Here is a 22,836-nt window from a genome sequence, read left to right on the forward strand (position 1 = left end):
GTTTTATTTTAAATGTCAAACATTTTAAGATTTAGTAAATGAGGAACCATTATTCAAACATGTATATAAATATTTTTAAAAATGCTGTCAAATATATATATTTTTTTAATAATAATAAAGATCCTTTGAATCTATATTTAAAATAAATTAATTAAAAAAATAAATAAAATGTGTGAAATTGACGTTCATTAAACAAGCATGAAGTCAATCAAATGGACATAAAGCGGTTGCCGTGGTTACCTTGAGCAGCCCCAGGAACTCTGCAGAGATGACCTGAGGGATGGAGGGCAGCTTCCCTCTCCGGATCTCGTGCCACTTCTCCCCGTTGCTAGGCAACGGCTCGGCCCCCGAGGCCCCCACCACCGTCAGCGCCAGCGCAAAGATGTCGGCCTTGGTCAGGCAGCTGTAGTTCTGGGGGGCAGAGGAGACGGGGGGTTAGAGGCTAGGGGGGGGGTTAGGGACCGGGCAGGGGGTTCAAACTAACGGGTTAGAGGCTAGGGGTCCAGGTTAGAGACCAGCCGGTAGGGATGGGCGGTATGGACTAAAAAAATGATCACGATCATTTCTGGCATTTATCCCGATAACGATAAAAATAACGATAAAAAAAATACCAATTCAACTCCATCTTTGTAACTATAAATCTATCTCTCTCTCAGATCCGCCATGTTTGTTACACAAAAACGTATCAACGGGAATTTATCCTTCTATCTTTCTTTCTTTCTTTCTTTTTCCCTTCCTTCCTTTTTCCCTTCCTTCCTTCCTTCCTTCTTTTTTCCCTTCCTTCCTTCCTTCCTTCTTTTTTCCCTTCCTTCCTTCCTTCCTTCTTTTTTCCCTTCCTTCCTTCCTTCCTTCTTTTTTCCCTTCCTTCCTTCCTTCCTTCTTTTTTCCCTTCCTTCCTTCCTTCCTTCTTTTTTCCCTTCCTTCCTTCCTTCCTTCTTTTTTCCCTTCCTTCCTTCCTTCCTTCTTTTTTCCCTTCCTTCCTTCCTTCCTTCTTTTTTCCCTTCCTTCCTTCCTTCCTTCTTTTTTCCCTTCCTTCCTTCCTTCCTTCTTTTTTCCCTTCCTTCCTTCCTTCTTTTTTCCCTTCCTTCCTTCCTTCTTTTTTCCCTTCCTTCCTTCCTTCTTTTTTCCCTTCCTTCCTTCTTTTTTCCCTTCCTTCCTTCCTTCCTTCCTTCTTTTTTCCCTCCCTCCCTCCCTCCCTCCCTCCCTCCCTTCCTTCCTTCCTTCCTTCCTTCCTTCCTTCCTTCCTTCCTTCCTTCCTTCCTTCCTTCCTTCCTTCCTTCCTTCCTTCCTTCCTTCCTTCCTTCCTTCCTTCCTTCCTTCCTTCCTTCCTTCCTTCCTTCCTTCCTTCCTTCCTTCCTTCCTTCCTTCCTTCCTTCCTTCCTTCCTTCCTTCCTTCCTTCCTTCCTTCCTTCCTTCCTACAAAAACATCATAAACGTGAATTTATCATTTTTACCGTGAGATACAAATTCTTATCGTGAGGGATTTTTTTGACGGTTTATCGTGAACGGTAAAATATCGTCCATTCCTACCGGGCTGGGGGTTCAAACTAACGGGGTTAGAGGCCCGGCTACAGGCCCGGACCAGCGGCTCTGAAGACCCACCTCCTGCAGGACCTCGTTAGCCAGGTATCTGCTGTCGCCCTCCTCCACCTGGGGGTTGTTCACCGTCGTCACGTGACCCAGATCACCTGCAGGACCAACATCACACATTATTTTACTGGCTTTTAGTTTCAGTCTAGTCTTGTTCTAGTCACGTTCATTCTCCTTTTAGTCGTGGCAAGTGTCAGTCGACTAAAAGTCTGAGCATTTTAGTCTTATTTTAGTCAGAATTGTCCATTTTAGTCTAGTTTTAGTCAAAGATTGTATTGATCCAAACCCATTTTACAATTCAAACAAGGTTATCTTATTATTATATTATTGTTACCTTATAGACTGGAGAATACATTCATTCCAGATACAGAAGACTTTCATTTGAGTTTACAACATATTTATTTTTCCACATTTCTCCCCATCTCTTTCTAAAAGATGGCTGTTGCTTGTCTTGCTGTTGCTGCTGTCGTTTCTAGGTCTCTGTTACGCTCAGCGAAGATAGCAGCGTTCTCTCTCTGCCTTAGCGGCAGCCGACTTTGAAAACTCAATACACTGCTCGATGTGAGAAACTTTCACATGTCTTATCAGCTTCGTTGTGTAGAAATTATTTTGTAACATTCCTCCTCGGGGTTTCTGCTTTGTAAACACCTTTGTTGTCCTTTTCAGACATCGTAGAACTCCCGTACCGGTCACGCCCCCTTAGGAGACCTCGGTCTGAGGTTTGGGAACGCAGCGCTGGCGGCGGTTTGTTGCTGTAAACGTCATCTGATCGGCTGATGTGAACTATTATTTTCTAGTGATGCACCGAAATGAAAATTTGTGGCCGAAACCGAAAATAATAATAAACACTTGGCCGAATACCGAACAATACCGAACATGGTTCTTCAGCAGTTTTTCATTTATTTTGCCAATTTTTTCACCATTTCATAAATCAAATACATTTGATTTAGGCTTTTAAAAGAAAAAAATCTTTTACAAAATTACAAGGTAGAAAATATTTATTGAACATAAAAAACTGAACATGTTTTAATTTCCCAGCATTATGTTGTTTTGGTTCCATCTCCTGGTGAATGTTAGTTAAATTCTTACGTGGTTACTTTTTGGTTGGCCACCGATTTATGTGGTGCGCAACAGTTACGGAGCGGCCAGTTTATTTCCTTATATTACAACGCCGTTATTAATTGTTCGTTTTTTTCCCACTTATTCCACCGAACACCGAAAGTGTTTTTTTGGCCATTTTCGGCCGAACAATTTCGGTTACCGAACAATCGGTGCATCACTAATTATTTTCCGATCAAAACCGATAGGGGCAGTATCGGGCCGAAACCGATCGGTGCATCTCTACACATGACCAGCATTTTCGTTGACGAAAGCAACTTTTCCTCCACCCTAGGCCTGTGTTGAAAAAAATCGATTTCCCAATTCTAAATCGATTCTAATATTAATTCCTAAAAATTCATATGTCTTAAGACCGATTTTTTTCTTTTTTTTTTCTTTTATTTATTTATGTTTTTTTTATTCATCATTACATTACAACTTCTGGTTATTTTTTTGTTTATCCCCAAAAAAGGAATGTTTTGTTGGACACGAGAATAACTGGTGCCATGTTTTTGCCTTTAAATATGTTTAAAGGTATGAAAACATTAAAGTGTTAGGTTATAATTGCATAAATTGTCTATATTTCATTACTTTATATACTGTCTTGGGGTTACATTTGCAAAAAATGCTAAAAACCAAATGCTCAAAAATTTAAAACCAAAATAGACCGAAAATGGAACAAATAAAAACGGAATGTGAGAAAAAATAAAAGCGATTTCATCCGTCTCTGTTTCCTCCCTGGATCTGTTTGGTAATTCTGACCCACGATGTTTCTGTTTCAGTTCTATCAGCATTCTGGGAGCTGATTGGTCCTTACAGCATCATTAGCTGCAATACTTGCTGTTTAATCTCAATATAATACTAGTATTAATATGTTGCAGAACTACAGTCATATAATTCATGCAACAGCTCAAAAAACTGTTTTAATAACACTAACCCAAATCAATAACGGAATCGAATCGTGATAATCGATTCTGAATCTTAAGAATCGAATCGATTCTTGACATTTGAATGGATCCCCAGCCCTACTCCACCCGACCTCTATTTAACCTTCACCCAACGAGGAAAGCAACTCTGATTGACAGGTTTTAACAGGAAGGAGGACGGTTTCCGGCGGCTCACCGATCTTGTAGACGACGCTGGTCGTGAGTCCGTCGTCGTCGTCGCACTCGTCCAGACTCGCCACCGACTTACGGGACATGAAGATGTTGCCTGAGGAGAAGAGACGAGGACTTTAGTATCAGACCGGGAACCGTGGGCCACCCCGAAGGTGCTCGGGTCCAGCCCGGGTCCGGCCCGGGTCACTCATGAACACGCCACAAGGGGAAAACAACTTTTAAAAGAGAAAAGGAAACTGAAATGTACAAGTTTCAGTGTAACCTGTAAAGGTCTAAACATTTGGAATGAGATTGAGATGCTAGAAAAGAGTCTGGATCGCTCTCAGTTTTCAAAAAGAGACTAAAACAAAAATTGTTATTAAATTATGTCTCTTCTTATTACATTATGTAATTAGTTACACCTGTACTGCAAAACTGGAATGACTCAAGCTCTCAGATCGATCGATCTTTCTTTCTTTCTTTCTTTCTTTCTTTCTTTCTTTCTTTCTTTCTTTCTTTCTTTCTTTCTTTCTTTCTTTCTCAAATGATGTCTAAATCTAAAACTATCTGTCAATGTTTATGTACGAATACCTGATGTTTTATTTTTACAAGAATATCTTTGTATCTAGGAACTCTTAGGAGGTTTCAGGGTTTTATTTAGGCCTGTGTTGAAAAAAAATCGATTTTCCGATTCTAAATCGATTCTCATATTAATTCCTAAAAATCAATTCTTATGTCTAAAGATATATTTTTTATTTCCTCGCCAGGTGAACTTTAATCCCAGTAGTCGGACACACAGTTTGTCATGACACTTCTGAAAAATGCCAGGTGATTCATGGCAATACTGTATGTGTGCGTGGTGACAGAATAAATGAGATAAGCTAAAATGATTTGTTTACTGCATGAACTGTTGCAATTTCTTTCTTTTTTGCACTTTAAATGGTTATTGAAAGGCCTGTTTGAGTTATTTATTTCTTATTTCACAATAATTATTGTGAAATTATTATTTCACTAGTTATTTTACAGTCATATAATTCAGGCAACAGCCTGAATATTTTAATTAACACTAAGCCAAATCAATATCGAATCGAATCATGATAATTGATTCTGAATATTAAGAATCGGAATCGAATCTTGACATTTGAATCGAAACCCAGCCCTAGTTTTATTGTCTGTGTTTTTTTTTCTTTTTTTTAGGTTATAAGGTAATAGGGCTGGGCGATATATCGAGATTTTAATATATATAGATATATTTTCAAACACGATATGGTACGAGACAATATCGTTTATATCGATTTAGAAAAAAAAAAAGAAATTTTTTTTTTTACATTTTTTTTTTTAATGATTTTGATATAGCTTATTTTGTGACAAATTGACTTGAATGTTTTATTTGAGATTTGCACAAATGTTTTGTTATTTGCACAACTGTCAACCTCAGTGGAAAAGTCTGCCTGTTACACATTGTATTAATTGCACAGTGTATTTGAATTTAATTGTTATGCAGGAAAGGGATATTTGTTTTATTTTATTCAAGAAGCATGTTTATTCTATATATGCAGGCAGTTTATTTTTATTTCATTTGTTTTATACATGTTGATATTGTGCAGACCTCTGTTAATCAAGGAACCTGTGTGACATTTGGCACGAGGCTTTGTATTAAAACTGACTGTTTTTTTAAGGGTTTGATCAGAAAAAAATGAAGCTAACAGAGATGCTATGCTATAATGCTTTGGGGGAAACCCCAATTAAGGCACAGAAAAAATATCGAGATATATATCGAGTATCAACATTCAGCTAGAAAATATCGAGATATGACTTTTGGTCCATATCGCCCAGCCCTATAAGGTAATTCTATGTATCTGTGTAATTTATAGTTTTGCTGTGTGAATTGGCCCCTATTCATAAGCTACAGTTAGCAATCAATAGAGGTTTGTAAACTGGGACTCCCCAGAGCTATCTGTATTAGTGTTTTTAACTTATTTGTGTATAAAGTGTGAACACTCACTGGGCTTGATGTCCATGTGCACCAGCGCGGTGGAGTGGATGTAGCGCAGGCCCTGCGCCACCTGCAGCAGCAGGTCCTTGAGCTCCAGCTCCGACAGGAAGTTGAGGTGCCGGTAGTTCTCGGCCACCGTGTCCGACAGCGTGCCGCCGTTGCAGTACTCGTTCTGGATCAGCATGTGGTCGTCCTCGGCCCAGGCCGAGTAGTAGCGGACCACGTGGGGGTGCTGGCCCAGCACGGCGTGGGCGTACACCTCCCGCAGCGCGTTCTGCCTAAAGACGACACGGGCGGACTCTTAGTTCGTCACAGTTCCCCCGTTAAAGGACCACAACGCACCTGGATTCAGCTCTTGGGCGGCCCCACTTACTCGTCGACCGACCCGGCCAGCGGCTTCTTGGACCTCTTGATGGCGTAGATGCAGCCGTCCAGTCTCTTCACGCACTTGAAGACGGCGCCGAACTCCCCGCAGCCGATCTTCTCCAGCTCCAGGAACTCGGAGGCGTAGCGGGACATCATGTTGCTCTCCATCATGGTGATCCGCTGGGGGGCAAGGTTTATTTATTCATTTATTTATTTTTTTACAGGCTTTTTGTCTTGGCTCAAAGTTTTTTTTTTTTTTTTTTTTAAATATCTTTTTATTTCACAATAATTTTCACAATTCACATTTTCACATTTATGACTTCTATTCTACCCACATTCCTACCCTCCCCATAATTACCCTAGGGAAAAAAAAAATACATTAAGGGAGAACAAAATTAAATAAATATTTAAAAAAATAAATAAAAAAAATATATAATGGGAGCAACAGCGATATCAAACTATACTTTCTTTTAGGCTCATATCTTTCTTTCTTTCTCCCTTTCAAAAAATCTGCTTTACACAAAAACATCAACAGGAATTTATCATTTTTACCGTGAGATGATAAATTCTTACTGTGGGGAATTTTTTTGACGGTTTATCGTGAACGGTAAAATATCACCCATTCCTAGTATATATATATATATATATATATATATATATATATATATATATATATATATACATACATACATACATACATACATATATACATATACGGTAAATAATAAATATATATATAATAAAAATTCTCCAGTATTGAAAATAATGGAAATCAAAATTCTTGAAAAATATGACCACGTATTATTTTTCCAAAGTAAATTTTTCCAATGGTAAAAAAACTGAAATTTGATCAAAAAAAAAAAAAACTTTTATTTATAAACATTTATTTATTTATGACGGATCCCCATTAGTCCTCACTGCAGGGAAGACTATTCTTCCTGGGGTCCAACAGTGGCCACGGTTACATGATGTTTTTTAATTCGGAATTAATTATTCCAAATTAAATAATTCAGAATTAAACTATTTTCCTTCGAGTTTACATGGAAATAGTAATTCCGAAGTTACATCTACCGGAAGAAAAACAAACTTAGCCGCTACAACTTTGAAAAGCTCACAATTTTGATGTTTCCTGTTTCCATCTGTTCTTTTAATTATTTCCAGATCCTCCAAGCTATTTATTAAATAAATGTTCTCTGCTCTTGACCAGCGTTTACTGCTGCTGCATCTTGAAACTTTGTTTGGAAAACCAGCCCAGTGGAATATAAGATCATGGAGACAGACGGGGGAGGGAACGAGCAGAAAGAAAGACCGGAATTAATTCAAAGAGGAATGAGTGTTTACATGATCTGGAATTATTCTATTTGGATTTAAAATCGGAATAAACCAGCCACTTACTTCAGAATTAAGTTTAATTCGGAATGGCCATTTTCATTCGGAATTAGGTGTTTCCCATGTAAACGCACCCATTGCACACATAAAACAATAAAATACAATCTTTACAAGTAAAACACAACTAAATCTAAACTAAAATGATCTGAGATCTAATGGATTTCAACCCATAAATTGTTGAAACCAGCCAGAACCAAACAACAAAAAATATTCCATTTTACACTCAGAATAAAACAAGAATTTCAGAATAAACCAACTAACTAAAACCGACTTCCTTGCTAAGTTCTGCTTTTCTTAGGATAATAAAGACCTGGTCCCGGACCGGCAGAAACCAGATCAACTTCAAAGCTTTCAGATAAAAACTGGCCGATCCAGCCGACAGTTTCTGGGTCGTTTACATCAGAATCAGCTTCATCACTTCCTGGTGGGCGGGGCAGGGGGCGTGGCCGAGGGGGCGTGGCCTGTCACCACCTTAGAGACGTTAACCTGTTCACCTCCGGGGATTTTGGAGGTGAATTTCACCTGAACAGGCCTATCCAAGTTAAATCAACAATATCTCCACAATTATAAGGACAATATGCATAATCCTGGTCTCGATGGATAGCTAAGACCTCCCAGCATGCATTTCCAGTGTCAGAAAAATTGTGAATGTTCAAATGCCTGAGCAAATTGTGATAAACCAAAGAGAAAAAGTGAAGTTTTTATCCTTGTCTAATTTTATATAAGTTTGCAGTAGGAATGGGCGATATTTTACCGTTCACGATAAACCGCCAAAAAAATAATTTGTCATCTCGCGGTAAAAACGATAAATTCCCGTTGATGTTTTTGTGTAAAGCTGATTTTTGGAAGGAAGGAAGGAAGAAAACAAGGAAAGAAGGAAGGAAGGGAGAAAAGAAGAAGAAGGAAGGAAATGAGCCAGAGAGAGCAGGAGGAAAGAAGGAAGGAAATGAGCCAGAAAGAAAGAAAGAAAGAAAGAAAGAAAGAAAGAAAGAAAGAAAGAAAGAAAGAAAGAAAGAAAGAAAGAAAGAAAGAAAGAAAGAAAGAAAGAAAGAAAGAAAGAATAAATTCCCATTGATGACGTTTTTGTGTAACAAACATGGTGGATCTGAGAGTGAGATAGATTTATAGTTACAAAGGTGGAGTTGAATTTGTATTTTTTTATTGTAATTTTTATCGTTATAAATGCCAGAAATTATCGTGATACATTTTTTAATCCATACCGCCCATCCCTAATATATACACATATATATAGATATAAATAGACTGTTGATATGAGGATAGTCACCTTGGGCGGCGGGAGGACCTCGTCCACGCCTTCTCCGTCACTCGCCTCCATGTCTTCTCCGCAGGAGCTGCAACACACACACACACACACACACGGCTGCCGTTAGAGGTCTGGCCAGCAGGGGGCGCCAGCGAGGGCTCCACAAGCACATGGTTCAGCAGCGACCATGAGGTCCTGGTTTCCAGCCAACTCCCCCCCCAGTCCCACCCAGTCCCACCACGCCTCCATCTGGCCTCAGCAACGACTTTAACGTATCTGCTGGCCGAGACAAAAGGCTCGGCCCCGTGTGAGATCAGTGACACGTGCAGGTGTTAAAGCGGCGCCGCAGCATCTGCTGGCGCCTCTGGGGTTCAGGTACGGGGGTGATAAAGATAAACAGAGCTACGTACTCGTCCCAGTGGGCGCGCTTCCTGTTGTTGCGCTGCTGCGTGGCCGACTGGATGAGCATGGCGTCGGGGGTGAAGGGGTTAATGTTGACCAGCGGGGCCTGCTGGCGGCGCCGCAGCGACTTTCCCGGAGACTCCACATTCTTGAAGAGGGCGACTCTCCGGCTGGACGTGAGCGAGTCCGAGGCCCGGGCTCTGGACAGCAGGCTCTGGGGGGGACAAACGGCTCCGTTAATCACAGACACAGAAGAAGAAGAAGCAGCACGTAGTGACCACAGTTATTATCTTCACGAAAACGAACGAAAGAACGAAAACTAAAATTGAAAAAACTATTTCGTTAACTGAACTAAATACAAAAACGATAACTAACTGAAACTATATTGCGTGTTTAGAAAACTAACGAAAACAAACTGAAATTATAGATATAATTTCCTCCGTTTTCGTCCCTGTCAATATAAGACTCTTGGTTTGATCAATTTATTCTGCTCTGGCCGTTTATTTCCAACTGGCAGGTACGGCACCTGAACGCCTCACGGTCCGTGACGTCAAAACTAAAACTAATAAAAACTAAACTAAAACTAATAAAAACTAAACTAAAACTAACAAAAACTAAACTAAAACTAATAAAAACTAAAACTAAAACTAATAAAAACTAAAACTAAAACTAATAAAAACTAAAACTAATAAAAACTAAAACTAAAACTAATAAAAACTAAACTAAAACTAATAAAAACTAAACTAAAACTAATAAAAACTAAACTAAAACTAATAAAAACTAAACTAAAACCAATAAAAACTAAACTAAAACCAATAAAAACTAAACTAAAACTAATAAAAACTAAACTAAAACTAATAAAAACTAAACTAAAACTAATAAAAACTAAACTAAAACTAATAAAAACTAAACTAAAACTAATAAAAACTAAACTAAAACTAATAAAAACTAAACTAAAACTAATAAAAACTAAACTAAAACTAATAAAAACTAAAACTAATAAAAACTAAATTAAAACTAATAAAAATGTAACTAAAACTAATAAAAACTAAACTAAAACTAAGCATTTTTGAAAATATAAAAACTAATAAAAACTAGCAAACCCACACTAAAAACTAATTAAAACTAACTGAATTGAAGGAGAAAAAGTCAAAACGAAATAAAACTAAACTAAAATGAAAAATTCAGAACTATTATAACCCTGGTAGTGACGTCACACTTTAGTTCATAACAACCTGGAATAAACCTGGTCGGCCTCCAGACGCACCGACACCCAGAACTGTGTGTGCTGGTTACGCAACGACTACAGCACCTTCCAGTTCTCCCGGTTATTCATTAAGTGGGTCACTGGGACGTAACGGACGCAGCAAAAACCACCTGGACGGAGTTTCAGGCCAATAAAACGTCTGAGCGGCCTCTCGTCTCGTCAATCAAAGTTAAAACCATCTGTTTTGCACCTTTAAAGGGCAGATTTAACTCTTTAAGGAGTTAAATTAAGTAAAGGTGGTGAAGTTGGCTTCAGGTTGGATGTTTGACAGAAACTCAGGTCAATCATTTCAAAACCTTCCAGGTAACACAATGAATCCAAACTAAAGACACAACTGCTCTTATTTAAGAGTTTTGTTTGTTTTATGCTGCTGTTTTCAAAACAAATAAAATATGATGTAATTGATTTTATTATTAGTGTATTTTTCTCTGAAGTTAAGCCAAAAATGTGGAGCAGGGGGCGACTCCCACATTGTTTTATTGCATTTTGGAGGCTGTTTCTTTCTGAAATTCAAACCTGCAGCAAACCCGACTCCCATAAATAGAGAAATAGAGGCTCTCAAATGCAAAACAAACACTCGTCTCAAGTGTCTCTTGTACTAATACAACTGAAGAATACTTCTTAGTCCTCATAATATTGATAAAATAATGGAAAATAAAACACAAAGAGGCGTGTCTGTCTAGAAGCACTTTAACTGGACTGAAATCTGGGTCATACTGGTCAGAATAAAATAAGATGCTTATTTTCTTCCACAGTTCAATTTGAAATCAGATGGTCAAAATGTCAAAAATGATTCCCTTTGTACACAGATTTTATACACATGCCAATTTTTTCTAGAGTAAATATGGTGCCTGCTTTCTATACACACCGTTGTGTCTTGGAATGGACAATTATTATTATTGACCTTACTGTTTCTTTTTTTTTTATTTATGGGTTTGTTATTATATACGTATATTTTGGAGTGAATAATTATGTTGTTGTTTTTCTCTTGTTTTATTTGCTTAATACTTAAGTATAATGTGTAAAGATGGTGTATGCAGCTGAAAAAAGGAAAAAGAAAGAAGAAAATGTATGTGGTGTATTGTTGTTGAAAACTAAATAAAAATTAAGTTCCAAAAAAAAAAAAAAAAAGTCAAAAATGTAATTAAAAGTTTGTCAGTTATAGTCAGCTAGTTTGCTTTATATTAGACCAAAATGTTTTATCTGGTTTTTTTACACAAAGCACTTTAACTGGACTGAAATCTGGGTCACACTGGTCAGAATAAAATAAGATGCTTATTTTCTTCAGTTCAGTTTTGAAATAAAGTGTCAAAGGGTCAAAATGTCCTCATGTATATCTATATATTAAACATCTAAAATGTCTTAGACAAAAACTTGTTTTATCTGTTTTTTTACTTGACTTGCATCACACTGATCAGAATAAAACCAGATGCTTATTTTCTTCAGTTCAGTTTGAAATCAAGTGTCAAAACTTTATTTTAAAAGTTTGTCACGGGATCATCAGCTAGTTTGCTTTATTTTAGACAAAAAGGGGTTTATCTGGTTGTTTGCACGAAGGACTTTAAATGGGTCACAATAGTCAGAATAAAACAAGATGCTCATTTGATTTCAAACTGTTCAATTCAGTTTGAAATCAAAGGGTAAAAACGTCAAAACTTAATTTTAAAAGTTTTTCACGTGATCATACGCTACTTTGATTTCTTTTAGACCAAAATGTGTTTTATCTGGTTGTTTACACGAAGCACTTTAACCCTTTTACCACTGTAATTATATTCAGGGATTTATTTTGATTTTATGGCTGTAGAATTGTCAAATGTGCAAAGAATCAGTGCTTCTGCCCATTCTTGTCCCAAAGTAACTTCAACTTTCAATATCTGGCAGTTATTCAATATTACTGTGTGTTCTGACTGTAATAACTGTAACGCTATGGTTTTGTTCCCTTTAGAATATATGTTTTCTCAACATTTGGAAAGGTAAGTTCCGTCCTGACACTCTGATTTAAACGTTTTACTATAAATGTATTTTGTTTGTAATAAGATATTAAATGGACTTACATACAGGTCACACTGGTCAGAATAAAATAAGATGCTTATTTTCTTCAGTTCAGTTAAAATGTGTATATATATATATATATATATATATATATATATATATATATATATAAAAATACATCTAAAATTTCTTTTAGATCAAAATTTGTTATTTGTTTTTTTTTTTTACACAAAACACATTAAAATGCACTCACACTACACTAGTCAGAATAAAACAAGATGCTTATCTTCTTCAGTTCGAAATCAAAGGGTCAAAATGTCATTTTAAAAGTTTCTCATATATATATATATATATATATATATATATATATAATACATTTAAAATGTCTTTCAGACAAAAACGTGTTTTATCTGGTTGTTTACATGAAGCACTTTCACTCACTTGGATATTTAAACCTGCCCTAACCGGAAAATGGAAACACACCCACTGATACCGAGGCTGAAACCAGCTTCATGTTTTTGGTGTCAATAAAGCCCAGAATAGTCCCAGAAACTGCCCTCGGGGGGATATTAATGTGTATTTAATATAACCGTACCTTGGGGGTGTGCGGCGTGTCGAACAGCCGCAGCTTCCTGAAGGTTTTGTGCGGGGGAGTGTCGGGGGGGTCCGGGGTCGGGGATCCCTCCGCCGGGGCGAAGCACCGCTGCGGCGAGCCCCGGCCGCGGCACATCCGCGGGGACCCGCCGTGCCCGGTTAGGTCCGGGGATCCGAAGCTGTCCTCCCCGTCCTCCTCCTCGTCCTCGCCCCAGAGCTCCACCTCGTCCCCGCCGTCCCCGCCGCCGGAGCGGTCCAGCAGCGGGCTGCTGGTGCCCCCCCTGGTGCCCGCGGGCCCCCGCCGGGGCGAGTCCAGCTCCGTGAAGCCCGACTCTCCGCCCGTGCTGTTCAGCTCGTCCTCGCCGTCGCTGCTGGTGAACTGCAGCCGCTGGCGCAGCGGCCGCTGCTGGCGGCCCAGACCCGACATCTGCCCCCACAAAACTACACCCAAACACGTACCTTTAAGTCAAGGTACCACGGTAATTCAGTCTGCAGAAACAACTATTTTTTTTAGTTTGGTCGGTCCCTACACGCCCATGCGGCGCAGAGAAATAAATGGCTGCAGCGAAAGAACCGGCGTTGGCAGAAAATAGTCCCGAGTTAGTTTGAAACTAACGGATTTAAATTAAAAAACAAACTCCTGGGTGTCGGTGTCCGGCACTTAAATAAAAAAAAAAAAAAAGGCGTCGCAATGTTTACGGAGAAGTTTGAATGAGTCACGAAGTTCGGGATCCCGTCACGAGCGTGGCGCTGGCACTTCCCGCGACCGTTGGTCACGTGGTTCCGCGGCGGGCCAATCAGCGCCCGCGTCCGGGATTTGAAAGAGGGGCGTCGCTTGGAAGTTTCGGGGAGTGACGTCATGGATGGCCGTGCGTGAGTGAGGTCTTGGCGCGAACGCGCACCTGGGACGTGGAGGAGAGGGAGGAAAGCGCATGCGCGCATTGTGAAGGCGGCGCGTTCAAAGAAGCGGAGGAAAGATCAGAAACATACGTTTTTAATAAAAAAATATCTATTTGGAAAAAAAATCTATATATATATATACATATATATATTTAAATATTAAAAAAATATATAAAATATATGTGTGTATATATATAAAAATATATATATATATATATATATATATATATATATACATACATATATATGGGAAAATATATATGTATAATATATAAAATATATATGTATATATATATATATATATATATATATATATATATATATATATATATATAAATATGTATATAGAAAAAAATATATACAAAATAAAGATCCGAAACCCACGTAAGAAACGCTAAAACGTCGATCTGCGTATATTTGTATGTATGTGTGTATATATATATATATATATATATATATATATATACACACACATACATATACACATGTGTATATATATATGTATACAAATATATGAAATGTAGTAATAAATGTATATATAGTAATAAATGTGTGGCTGTAAAAAATGGTTCTGCGTGTGTAGTAAAGTTGTATTATTTATATAATAGTAAGCAAATATATATATATATATATATATATATATATATATATATATATATATATATATATATATATGTGTGTGTGTGTGTGTGTGTGTGTGTGTGTGTTTATGCTGCATTGAAATTAAAAAACGTCCCCAATTTTGTCTTTTACAGTTTCTAAAATATTTTTCATGATTATAATACAACAGGTTGTTTTATTTATCTATTTTTTTTGTAAAAAAAATAAAATAAAAGTCACAGGGCATTGCATCAAATCAAATATCCATCATTAACTGGTTAAGTCTACGTTTAAATGTGGTATTTATTTTTGTATTTCTCCTTCGTTTCCCGGCTCCACTGGAGCTCAGTGGGGTTTTGGACCGTACTTGCTGGACTTCACACACAGCTCTCACATCTTTAAACCATTATTTGAGAAAGACTTCTTCCAAATTCCTAACAATTGACACCCCCTCGTCAAATAAGACGAATATCTGTGTGGAAGAGTGGAGGTTATAATTATTGGAACACGTCCCCCTGTGACATCAGGGGATTGTTCCTGTTTCCACTGACTGGCTGGGAGGGACACGCCCCCTCCTGTCAATCACAGCCCGGACCTGACGGGCTCTGTCACCTGGAACCAGACTAAGGCCCCGTTTACACGTAGCCGGGTATTTACAAAAACGGATATTTCCCCCTCTACGTTTTGAAAAATTCCATCATTTACACGAGATCGTTTTCAAAATCTCTTTGTTTACACAAATCCGCATGAATACGCTGTTAACGTCATGCCAGCCAATCAGAATCCTGGAAAAAACATCAACAAATGACACGTTAAGGCTTCCAGTTAAGGCTGATTTATGGTTCCGCGTTACACCAACGCAGAGCTACGGCGTAGGGTACGTGGCGACACACACCGTACGGCGCGCATCGCCGCGTACCCTACGCCGTAGGCTCTGCGTCGATTTAACGCGGGACCATAATTCAGGCTTTACTTCCAAGACGGAACGAGAGTCTTTGGTTTGGAGTGACAGAGAAGTGGAGTTACTTTTAAGTGTGACTTTAGAATATAAAACAGGTAAAATACAAGAAAATATTGACGGTGGCCAAACTAATTGTAAACACCGGTGTCACACATGACGCTGGTGACGTTTCTGTTGCAAATAATGTGACGTTCTGAAGCCTAAATGTCCGTTTTCCTCTGTTTAGACGCAAACGCGAAAACGGAGACTTTGAGCTCCATTTTCGTGTAAACGAACGGCCAAAACGCATGAAAACACCACCGTTTTTGCTCCGTGTAAACGGGGCCTAAAGTACCAAACCGACCACGACTCGTATATATATGACGCTTTGTCAACAAACACCTTAATAAAAATGAACCAAACCCTTTTCTTTGACATCAGGCTTTAAAAAAAAAAAAAAAAAAACCCTTCACATTCTTATTGCATATAAACTTTAAAAAGTGGCGGCTGTTTAAAACGCTGATATTTCCTTCATGGGGTCAGCGCTGATATTTTACGTAAAATAAGTTCATAATCGGACTTCTCTCTTTGCTCCTTTGGACGTTTTTCTTATTCAACATATTCAGTGGAAGTGAACTAAAATTAGACATGAATATGGGCATTTAGAGTAAATAGTCACACTTTTTTTTTTTTTTAATTAGAAATAATCTTAACTGTACACTGCACTGTGCATTGTGCACCATAAACATTACAAAGCATCCCCCCCCCCCCTTTTCTTCTGGGACGAGGGACAAAATAGCATCGCAGAGCTCCAGTTATCAAAATCCTATGTACACATAAAAGCTAGATTTAACAGTGGAGGGAACAGACGAGCAGCGAGGAAGACTCGTGATTTCTCCCAGGGATACCGTCCGTGTGAAAAGGTCGCGACCCCAGAACCACTGTCCCTTCATGAGTCCGTCAATCGTCCAGGCCCGGCGACTCCCCCTGCTGTATCCGGGAGGCTATCCTGATGGCTTCCTCCAGGGAGGGCTGGTCGCTGAGCTGCGGAGACAAGCACAGGGGCCACGGTTACACCAGGGGTTTTCATTCAGAATTCATTATTCACAATTAAATAATAAATTAATAAATTGCCTCACTCTACTGCACCTCTCACTTTTTTATTTCTTTTGTAAAATTTTTTATTTTTTATCTTGTACTTTTGCATAATTCTTGTCTGTAGAAATTGTAAATGGGTCATAATTATTCTCACTACCTCAAACTGCTGCACCTTAAAATGTTTATCATTTTTGTACATAGAAATTCCACATTTGTCTATTGTTTATTTGTTTATTGTTTACCTTTAAGACCATTGAGAGCGAAACTACCGGAGTCAAATTCCTTGTTGGACAATGTTTGAACCTGGCCAATAAAGATGATTCTGATTCTGATAATTCAGAATTATACTACTTTCCTTCGAGTTTACAGGGAAATAGTAATTCTGAATTGAGGTTTACATGGAAAACACGTTTGATCGGCTTTATCCAATTCCGCTTAAGGTCTGGGGGTTGGGAAGGTTCTGATTGGATAGGTACGGTGGCCGAGACCCGCCATTGCTGAAAATTAAAGAAACGCAAATAAAAAGAAATGCCGCTGCAAATATAAAGAAACGCGGCTGCAAATATAAAGAAACGCGGCTGCAAATATAAAGAAACGCTGCTGCAAATATAAAGAAACGCTGCTGCAAATATAAAGAAACGCTGCTGCAAATATAAAGAAACGCCGCTGCAAATATAAAGAAACGCTGCTGCAAATATAAAGAAACGCCGCTGCAAATATAAAGAAACGCTGCTGCAAATAAAAAAGCCACAACGGAAGTGAATTACCGGGGAAAGCTAAAACCATCTGTTTTTACACCTTTAAAGGGCAGATTTAACTCTTTAAGGAGTTAAATTAAGTAAAGGTGGTGAAGTTGGCTTCAGGTTGGATGTTTGACAGAAACTCAGGTCAATCATTTCAAAACCTTCCAGGTAACACAATGAATCCAAACTAAACACACAACTGCTCTTATTTAAGAGTTTTGTTTGTTTTATGCTGCTGTTTTCAAAACAAATAAAATATGATGTAATTGATTTTATTATTAGTGTATCTTTCTCTGAAGTTAAGCCAAAAATGTGGAGCAGGGGGCGACTCCCACATTGTTTTATTGCATTTTGGAGGCTGTTTCTTTCTGAAATTCAAACCTGCTTTCTCCCGTAAGAACCCGACCCGGTTCAGGTTCTTAGGAACCGGGGCCTTGAATATAACGACAAACGCATAAAAAAGAAAAGAAATAGAGGCTCTCAAATGCAAAACAAACACCCGTCTCAAGTGTCTCTTGTACTAATACAACTGAAGAATACTTCTTATTCCCCATAATATTGATAAAATAATGGAAAATAAAACACAAAGAGGCGTGTATGTACTGTACTTTAACTGGACTGAAATCTGGGTCACGCTGGTCAGAACAAAACAAGATGCTTATTTTCCTGAATTAAACTACTTTCCTTCAAGTTTACATGGAAATAGTAATTCTGAATTGAGGTTTACATGGAAAACACGTTTGATCGGCTTTATCCAATTCCGCTTAAGGTCTGGGGGTTGGGAAGGTTCTGACTGGATAGGTACGGTGGCCGAGACCCGCCATTGCTGAAAATTAAAGAAACGCTGCAAATAAAAAGAAACGCCGCTGCAAATAAAACAAACGCCGCTGCAAATAAAAAGAAAAGCCGCTGCAAATAAAAAAAAAAACTATGCAAATAAAAAAGCCACAACGGAAGTGAATTACCGGGGACTATTTTTGCTGATGCACCGGTGTTTTTTACGTGAGAGGAGAAGAAGAAGACGAAGAGGACGTAAGTGAAAAGGAAGAAATAAGAAGAAAGAGGAATAAGAAGAACAACGAATGAGAAAATAAGTGAAAAGGTTAGTGTTCAACGTCGCTACGTGTAATTTTTAATGTGCAACACCGGTGCATCGGCAAAAATAGTCCCGGGTAATTCACTTCCGTTGTGGCTTTTTTATTTGCGTCGTTTTTCCATTTTATTTGCAGCAGGGTTTCTTTATATTTGCAGCGGTGTTTATTTTTGTTTGCAGCGTTTATTTTATCTGCTAAGCGTTTATTTTATTTGCAGCGGCGTTTGTTTCCGTTTGCAGCGTTACTTTTATTCTCAGCAATGGCGGGTCTCGGCCCCCGTAGATAGGGGGCGGACCGGAAGTTACGTCTACCGGAAGAAAAACAAACTTAGCCGCTACAACTTTGAAAAGCTCACAATGTTTATGTTTCCTGTTTCCATCTGTTCTTTTAATGATTTCCATTTATTAAATAAATGGTCTCTGCTCTTGACCAGCGTTTACTGCTGCTGCATCTTGAAACTTTGTTAGGAAAACCAGCCCAGTGGAATATAAGATCATGGAGACAGACGGACGAGGGAACGAGCAGAAAGAAAGACCGGAATTAATTTAAAGCGGAATGAGTGTTTACATGATCGTTGAATTATTCTATTTGGATTTAAAATCAGAATAAACCAGCCACTTACTTCAGAATTAAGTTTAATTCAGAATGGCCATTTTCATTCGGAATTAGGTGTTTACGTGGGAATTTTTACTCATTTTAAATGGGATTTAATTTTAATTCTGAATGTATTTATTTATTTCAGATCCCCATTAGTCGCTGCCTCAGCAGCCACTTTTCTTCCTGGGTCCAACAGTACAAATATACATTTCTACTGTACAATATAAAATGTTAGTTAAACAGAATAAAACTAAGTAGATAACAAGTACAAAGAACAACAACCAAAAAGAAAAACAAGACAAAAAACAAACACTAATAAAAACTAAAGATAATAAGAAGCAGAAAACAATGAAAAAAAAAAGAAAATGAATTTTCCTAAATGAAAAAAACGAAAATGAAAAAAACAAATAACATAACCAAAAAACAGATAGATTAAAGATAAATCCAAGTACAACTAAAGATAAATAAGTGCATACTAAATGAGGCAAATACAAAAACAAACAAAAAAATGTCTAAAACCATTAGACACGATCTAAAACAACCAGTTTCTTCTGAACTTCCGTTCTTAGTTTCCTCTTGAAGCTTCAACTCTGACACTAGTTGAAATAAGATTTTCTGGAAGTAATTAAAGAGGAATTAAACTTCCCATGTAAACGCTCTCAGTGAGGAATAAGAAGATAATTAGCATGACAGAGACGACTTGGTTTCACCAGAAGAGAGAAAGTTTTGATCTAATCAAACCTCCGGGGCTTTAACTCTGATCACCTCATGGATAGTCGTTAACACCTGAGCCGGGTCATTCACGGCCTAAACGTCTCTTTAAAGCAGCAGATAAAGCAGTAATTAACAACCATGATTCACAAGAGCAAAGTCATTAAGTGAGATAAGAGATATTAAGTGTTTGCTACTGTTTAAATGTGGGTTCAGTGAGTCCCATGTCTGGCATGTTCAGACTTGTCCAGTAAAGCTGATTCTGATCCACTCGCTCAGCGGGGAAACAGCGCCCCCAGCTGGCCAGAGCTGAAACAGCAAGGGGGTAGAATGAAGAAAGTTCTGGAGTCTGAGACGGACGTGAGGGCGAGCAAGGACCGAGCGAGGCAGGGGTGAGTTAGAGAAGGAGGACGTCTCTGCAGCAGGGATGCTGTTACCGGGGCAACGGAGCTGAACTCAGGATTTCAAGTAGGGCTGGGCGATATATCGAGATTTTAATATATATCGATATATTTTCAAACGCGATATGGTACGAGACAATATCGTTTATTTCGATTATTACATTTTTTTTTATGATTTTGATATAGCTTATTTTGTGACAAATTGACTTGAATGTTTTATTTGAGATTTGCACAAATGTTTTGTTATTTGCACAACTGTCAACCTCAGTGGAAAAGTCTGCCTGTTACTGTCTACATTGTATTAATTACAGTGTATTTTAATGTAATTGTTATGCAGGAAAGGGATATTTGTTTTATTTTATTCAAGAAGCATTTTTATTCTATATATGCAGGCAGTTTATTTTTATTTCATTTGTTTTATACATTTTGATATTGTGCAGACCTCTGTTAATAAAGGAACCTGTGTGACATTTGGCACGAGGCTTTGTATTAAAACTGACTGTTTTTTTAAGGGTTTGCCTCAGAAAAAAATGAAGCTAACAGAGATGCTAACAGAGATGCTAACAGAGATGCTAACAGAGATGCTAACAGAGATGCTATGCTATAATGCTTTGGGGGAAACCCCAATTATGGCACAGAAAAAATATTGATATATATCGAGTATCAACATTTAGCTAGAAAATATTGAGATATGATTTTTGGTCCATATCACCCAGCCCTTATTTCAAGCTTTTACTGTGTTTGTGTGATTTAGAGCTGCAGGTCCAGGGGGGCAGATCCGGATGTAGGGGTGCAGATGCAGGTCCAGGGGGGCAGGAATAATCAATAAGGAAAAGAAAACAAACCTCTGACCTCTCCCTCCCAGAACCACCTGTTCTTCTTCTGGTCCTGTCGCTCCACAAACAATCTCTGACTCCAGAATCCACCGATCCATAATAACAGTCAATAATCAATTGTTTAAAGTGTAAATATCATCCTCTGCTGCTGCTGAGCTGTCGAACCGCTGCAACACCTTCAGGTGGAAACCATGTGATCCCCGGAGGGTCATGTGACCCCTGGATGAACATGTGACCCCTGGATGATCACGTGACCCCTGGATGATCACGTGACCCCTGGATGATCACGTGACCCCTGGATGATCACGTGACCCCTGGATGATCACGTGACCCCTGGATGATCACGTGACCCCTGGATGAACACGTGACCCCTGGATGATCACGTGACCCCTGGATGAACACGTGACCCCTGGATGAACACGTGACCCCTGGATGACCCCTGCTGAGCAGCTGGTGTCTCGGTAGATTTAAATGAAGAAAGAAGGAAAACTGCATAATTTAAAGGAGCTTGAGGCAGGATTTATGAAAAAAATCCGTATACGTTTTAAGTTTTCTAGTAATAATGTCAGATGAAGCGTTCCAAACCCAAAAGAATGATTCCTCTAGTGTATCTCTCTGTTGCCTTGAACAGGCTGTGTGCTGCAAAATGTGCTGCACGAGTAAACATTGGATACTAGGAATGGGTGATATTTTACCGTTCACGATAAACCGTCAAAAGAATTCCTCACGATAAGAATTTGTATCTCACGGTAAAAATGATAAATTCTCGTTGATGTTTTTGTGAAAAGATGATTTAAAGAAAGAAAGAAAGAAAGAAAGAAAGAAAGAAAGAAAGAAAGAAAGAAAGAAAGAAAGAAAGAAAGAAAGAAAGAAAGAAAGAAAGAAAGAAAGAAAGAAAGAAAGAAAGAAAGAAAGAAAGAAAGAAAGAAAGAAAGAAAGAAAGAAAGGCGGATCTGAGAGTGAGATAGATTTATAGTTACAAAGGTGGAGTTGAATTGGTATTTTTTTTTTTTAATCGTCATTTTTATCGTTATCGGGATAAATGCCAGAAATTATCGTGATACATTTTTTAGTCCGTACCGCCCATCCCTGCTGGATACGCGTTTGAGTCATGGAGGCAGCTTCAACTTGAATTGGGACTGAAAACAGATGCTGACATGGCTCATTTCCTACTGAGCAGCTAAGATAACATTGTAAGTCTGATTTAGAGCTTGATTTGAACGGCGCTCCCGTGCCGGCTTCTGTTGGCTGCAGGAACCCCGACGGTCGTCGTGGCGCTAATGAGTCTCATTTCTTATTCTTGCCTCATGCTCCTTTAAGTTCCTCGTCTCCTAAAAGTTCAAACATTCAGGTATTTCTGGTCGGGGGTCAGGATTATCGGGTTACAGGTGTCGGGTATCAGTTGTCAGGAGTATCAGGTATCAGGTGACGGGGGTCAGGAGTATCAGGTATCGGTTACAGGTGTCGGGAGTATCAGGTATCAGGTGTCGGGTTACAGGTGTTGGGTATCAGGTGACGGGGGTCAGGAGTATCAGGTATCAGGTGTCGGGTTACAGGTGTCGGGTATCAGGTGTCGGGAGTATCAGGTATGGGGTGTCGGGGGTCAGGAGTATCAGGTATCAGGGGTCTCACCTGCACGGCGATGTGTGTTCCGTTGGACGTGGCCAGCAGCGTGACCGGGTGGATGTCGTCCTGCTCCTGGCTGAATCCTCCGTCCTCCACCGTCTGGAAGGACGTCATGTCGGGGGTCATGATGGCCACCTGGGGGGGGGGGGACACACACTCTTGTTTGGTTGTTTTTTGTTTGTTAGCGAGCAAGTGAGTGAGTCAGTCTGTGACTGCGTTTCCAGCATCAATAACC

The 22,836-nt window shown here is 38.8% G+C and overlaps 2 protein-coding genes across 6 annotated transcripts in view; both read right to left on the reverse strand.

Annotated features, from left to right (window-relative positions):
- The window catches only part of wee1 (WEE1 G2 checkpoint kinase), a 19,324-nt gene extending 5,492 nt beyond the window's left edge, over positions 1 to 13,832 (reverse strand). The window contains exons 1-8 of the mRNA XM_061722395.1: positions 13,057 to 13,832; positions 9,211 to 9,416; positions 8,822 to 8,888; positions 6,155 to 6,327; positions 5,791 to 6,059; positions 3,811 to 3,900; positions 1,603 to 1,688; positions 241 to 411 (exon numbers count right to left, since the gene is read on the reverse strand). Of these exons, the coding sequence (XP_061578379.1) occupies positions 241 to 411; positions 1,603 to 1,688; positions 3,811 to 3,900; positions 5,791 to 6,059; positions 6,155 to 6,327; positions 8,822 to 8,888; positions 9,211 to 9,416; positions 13,057 to 13,482 (1,488 nt within the window). The 5' untranslated portion in view covers positions 13,483 to 13,832. The remainder of the gene's footprint in view (positions 1 to 240; positions 412 to 1,602; positions 1,689 to 3,810; positions 3,901 to 5,790; positions 6,060 to 6,154; positions 6,328 to 8,821; positions 8,889 to 9,210; positions 9,417 to 13,056) is intronic.
- A 2,128-nt stretch (positions 13,833 to 15,960) lies between these two features.
- Positions 15,961 to 22,836, reverse strand: part of znf143b (zinc finger protein 143b) — a 49,894-nt gene continuing 43,018 nt past the window's right edge. For all 5 annotated transcript variants that reach the window (XM_061720774.1, XM_061720777.1, XM_061720776.1 and 2 more), the window contains exons 14-15: positions 22,608 to 22,736; positions 15,961 to 16,539 (exon numbers count right to left, since the gene is read on the reverse strand). In XM_061720774.1, the coding sequence (XP_061576758.1) occupies positions 16,456 to 16,539; positions 22,608 to 22,736 (213 nt within the window). In that variant the 3' untranslated portion in view covers positions 15,961 to 16,455. The remainder of the gene's footprint in view (positions 16,540 to 22,607; positions 22,737 to 22,836) is intronic.

This window comes from Cololabis saira, chromosome 5 (assembly GCF_033807715.1).
Source record: "Cololabis saira isolate AMF1-May2022 chromosome 5, fColSai1.1, whole genome shotgun sequence".
Taxonomy (NCBI): domain Eukaryota; kingdom Metazoa; phylum Chordata; class Actinopteri; order Beloniformes; family Belonidae; genus Cololabis; species Cololabis saira.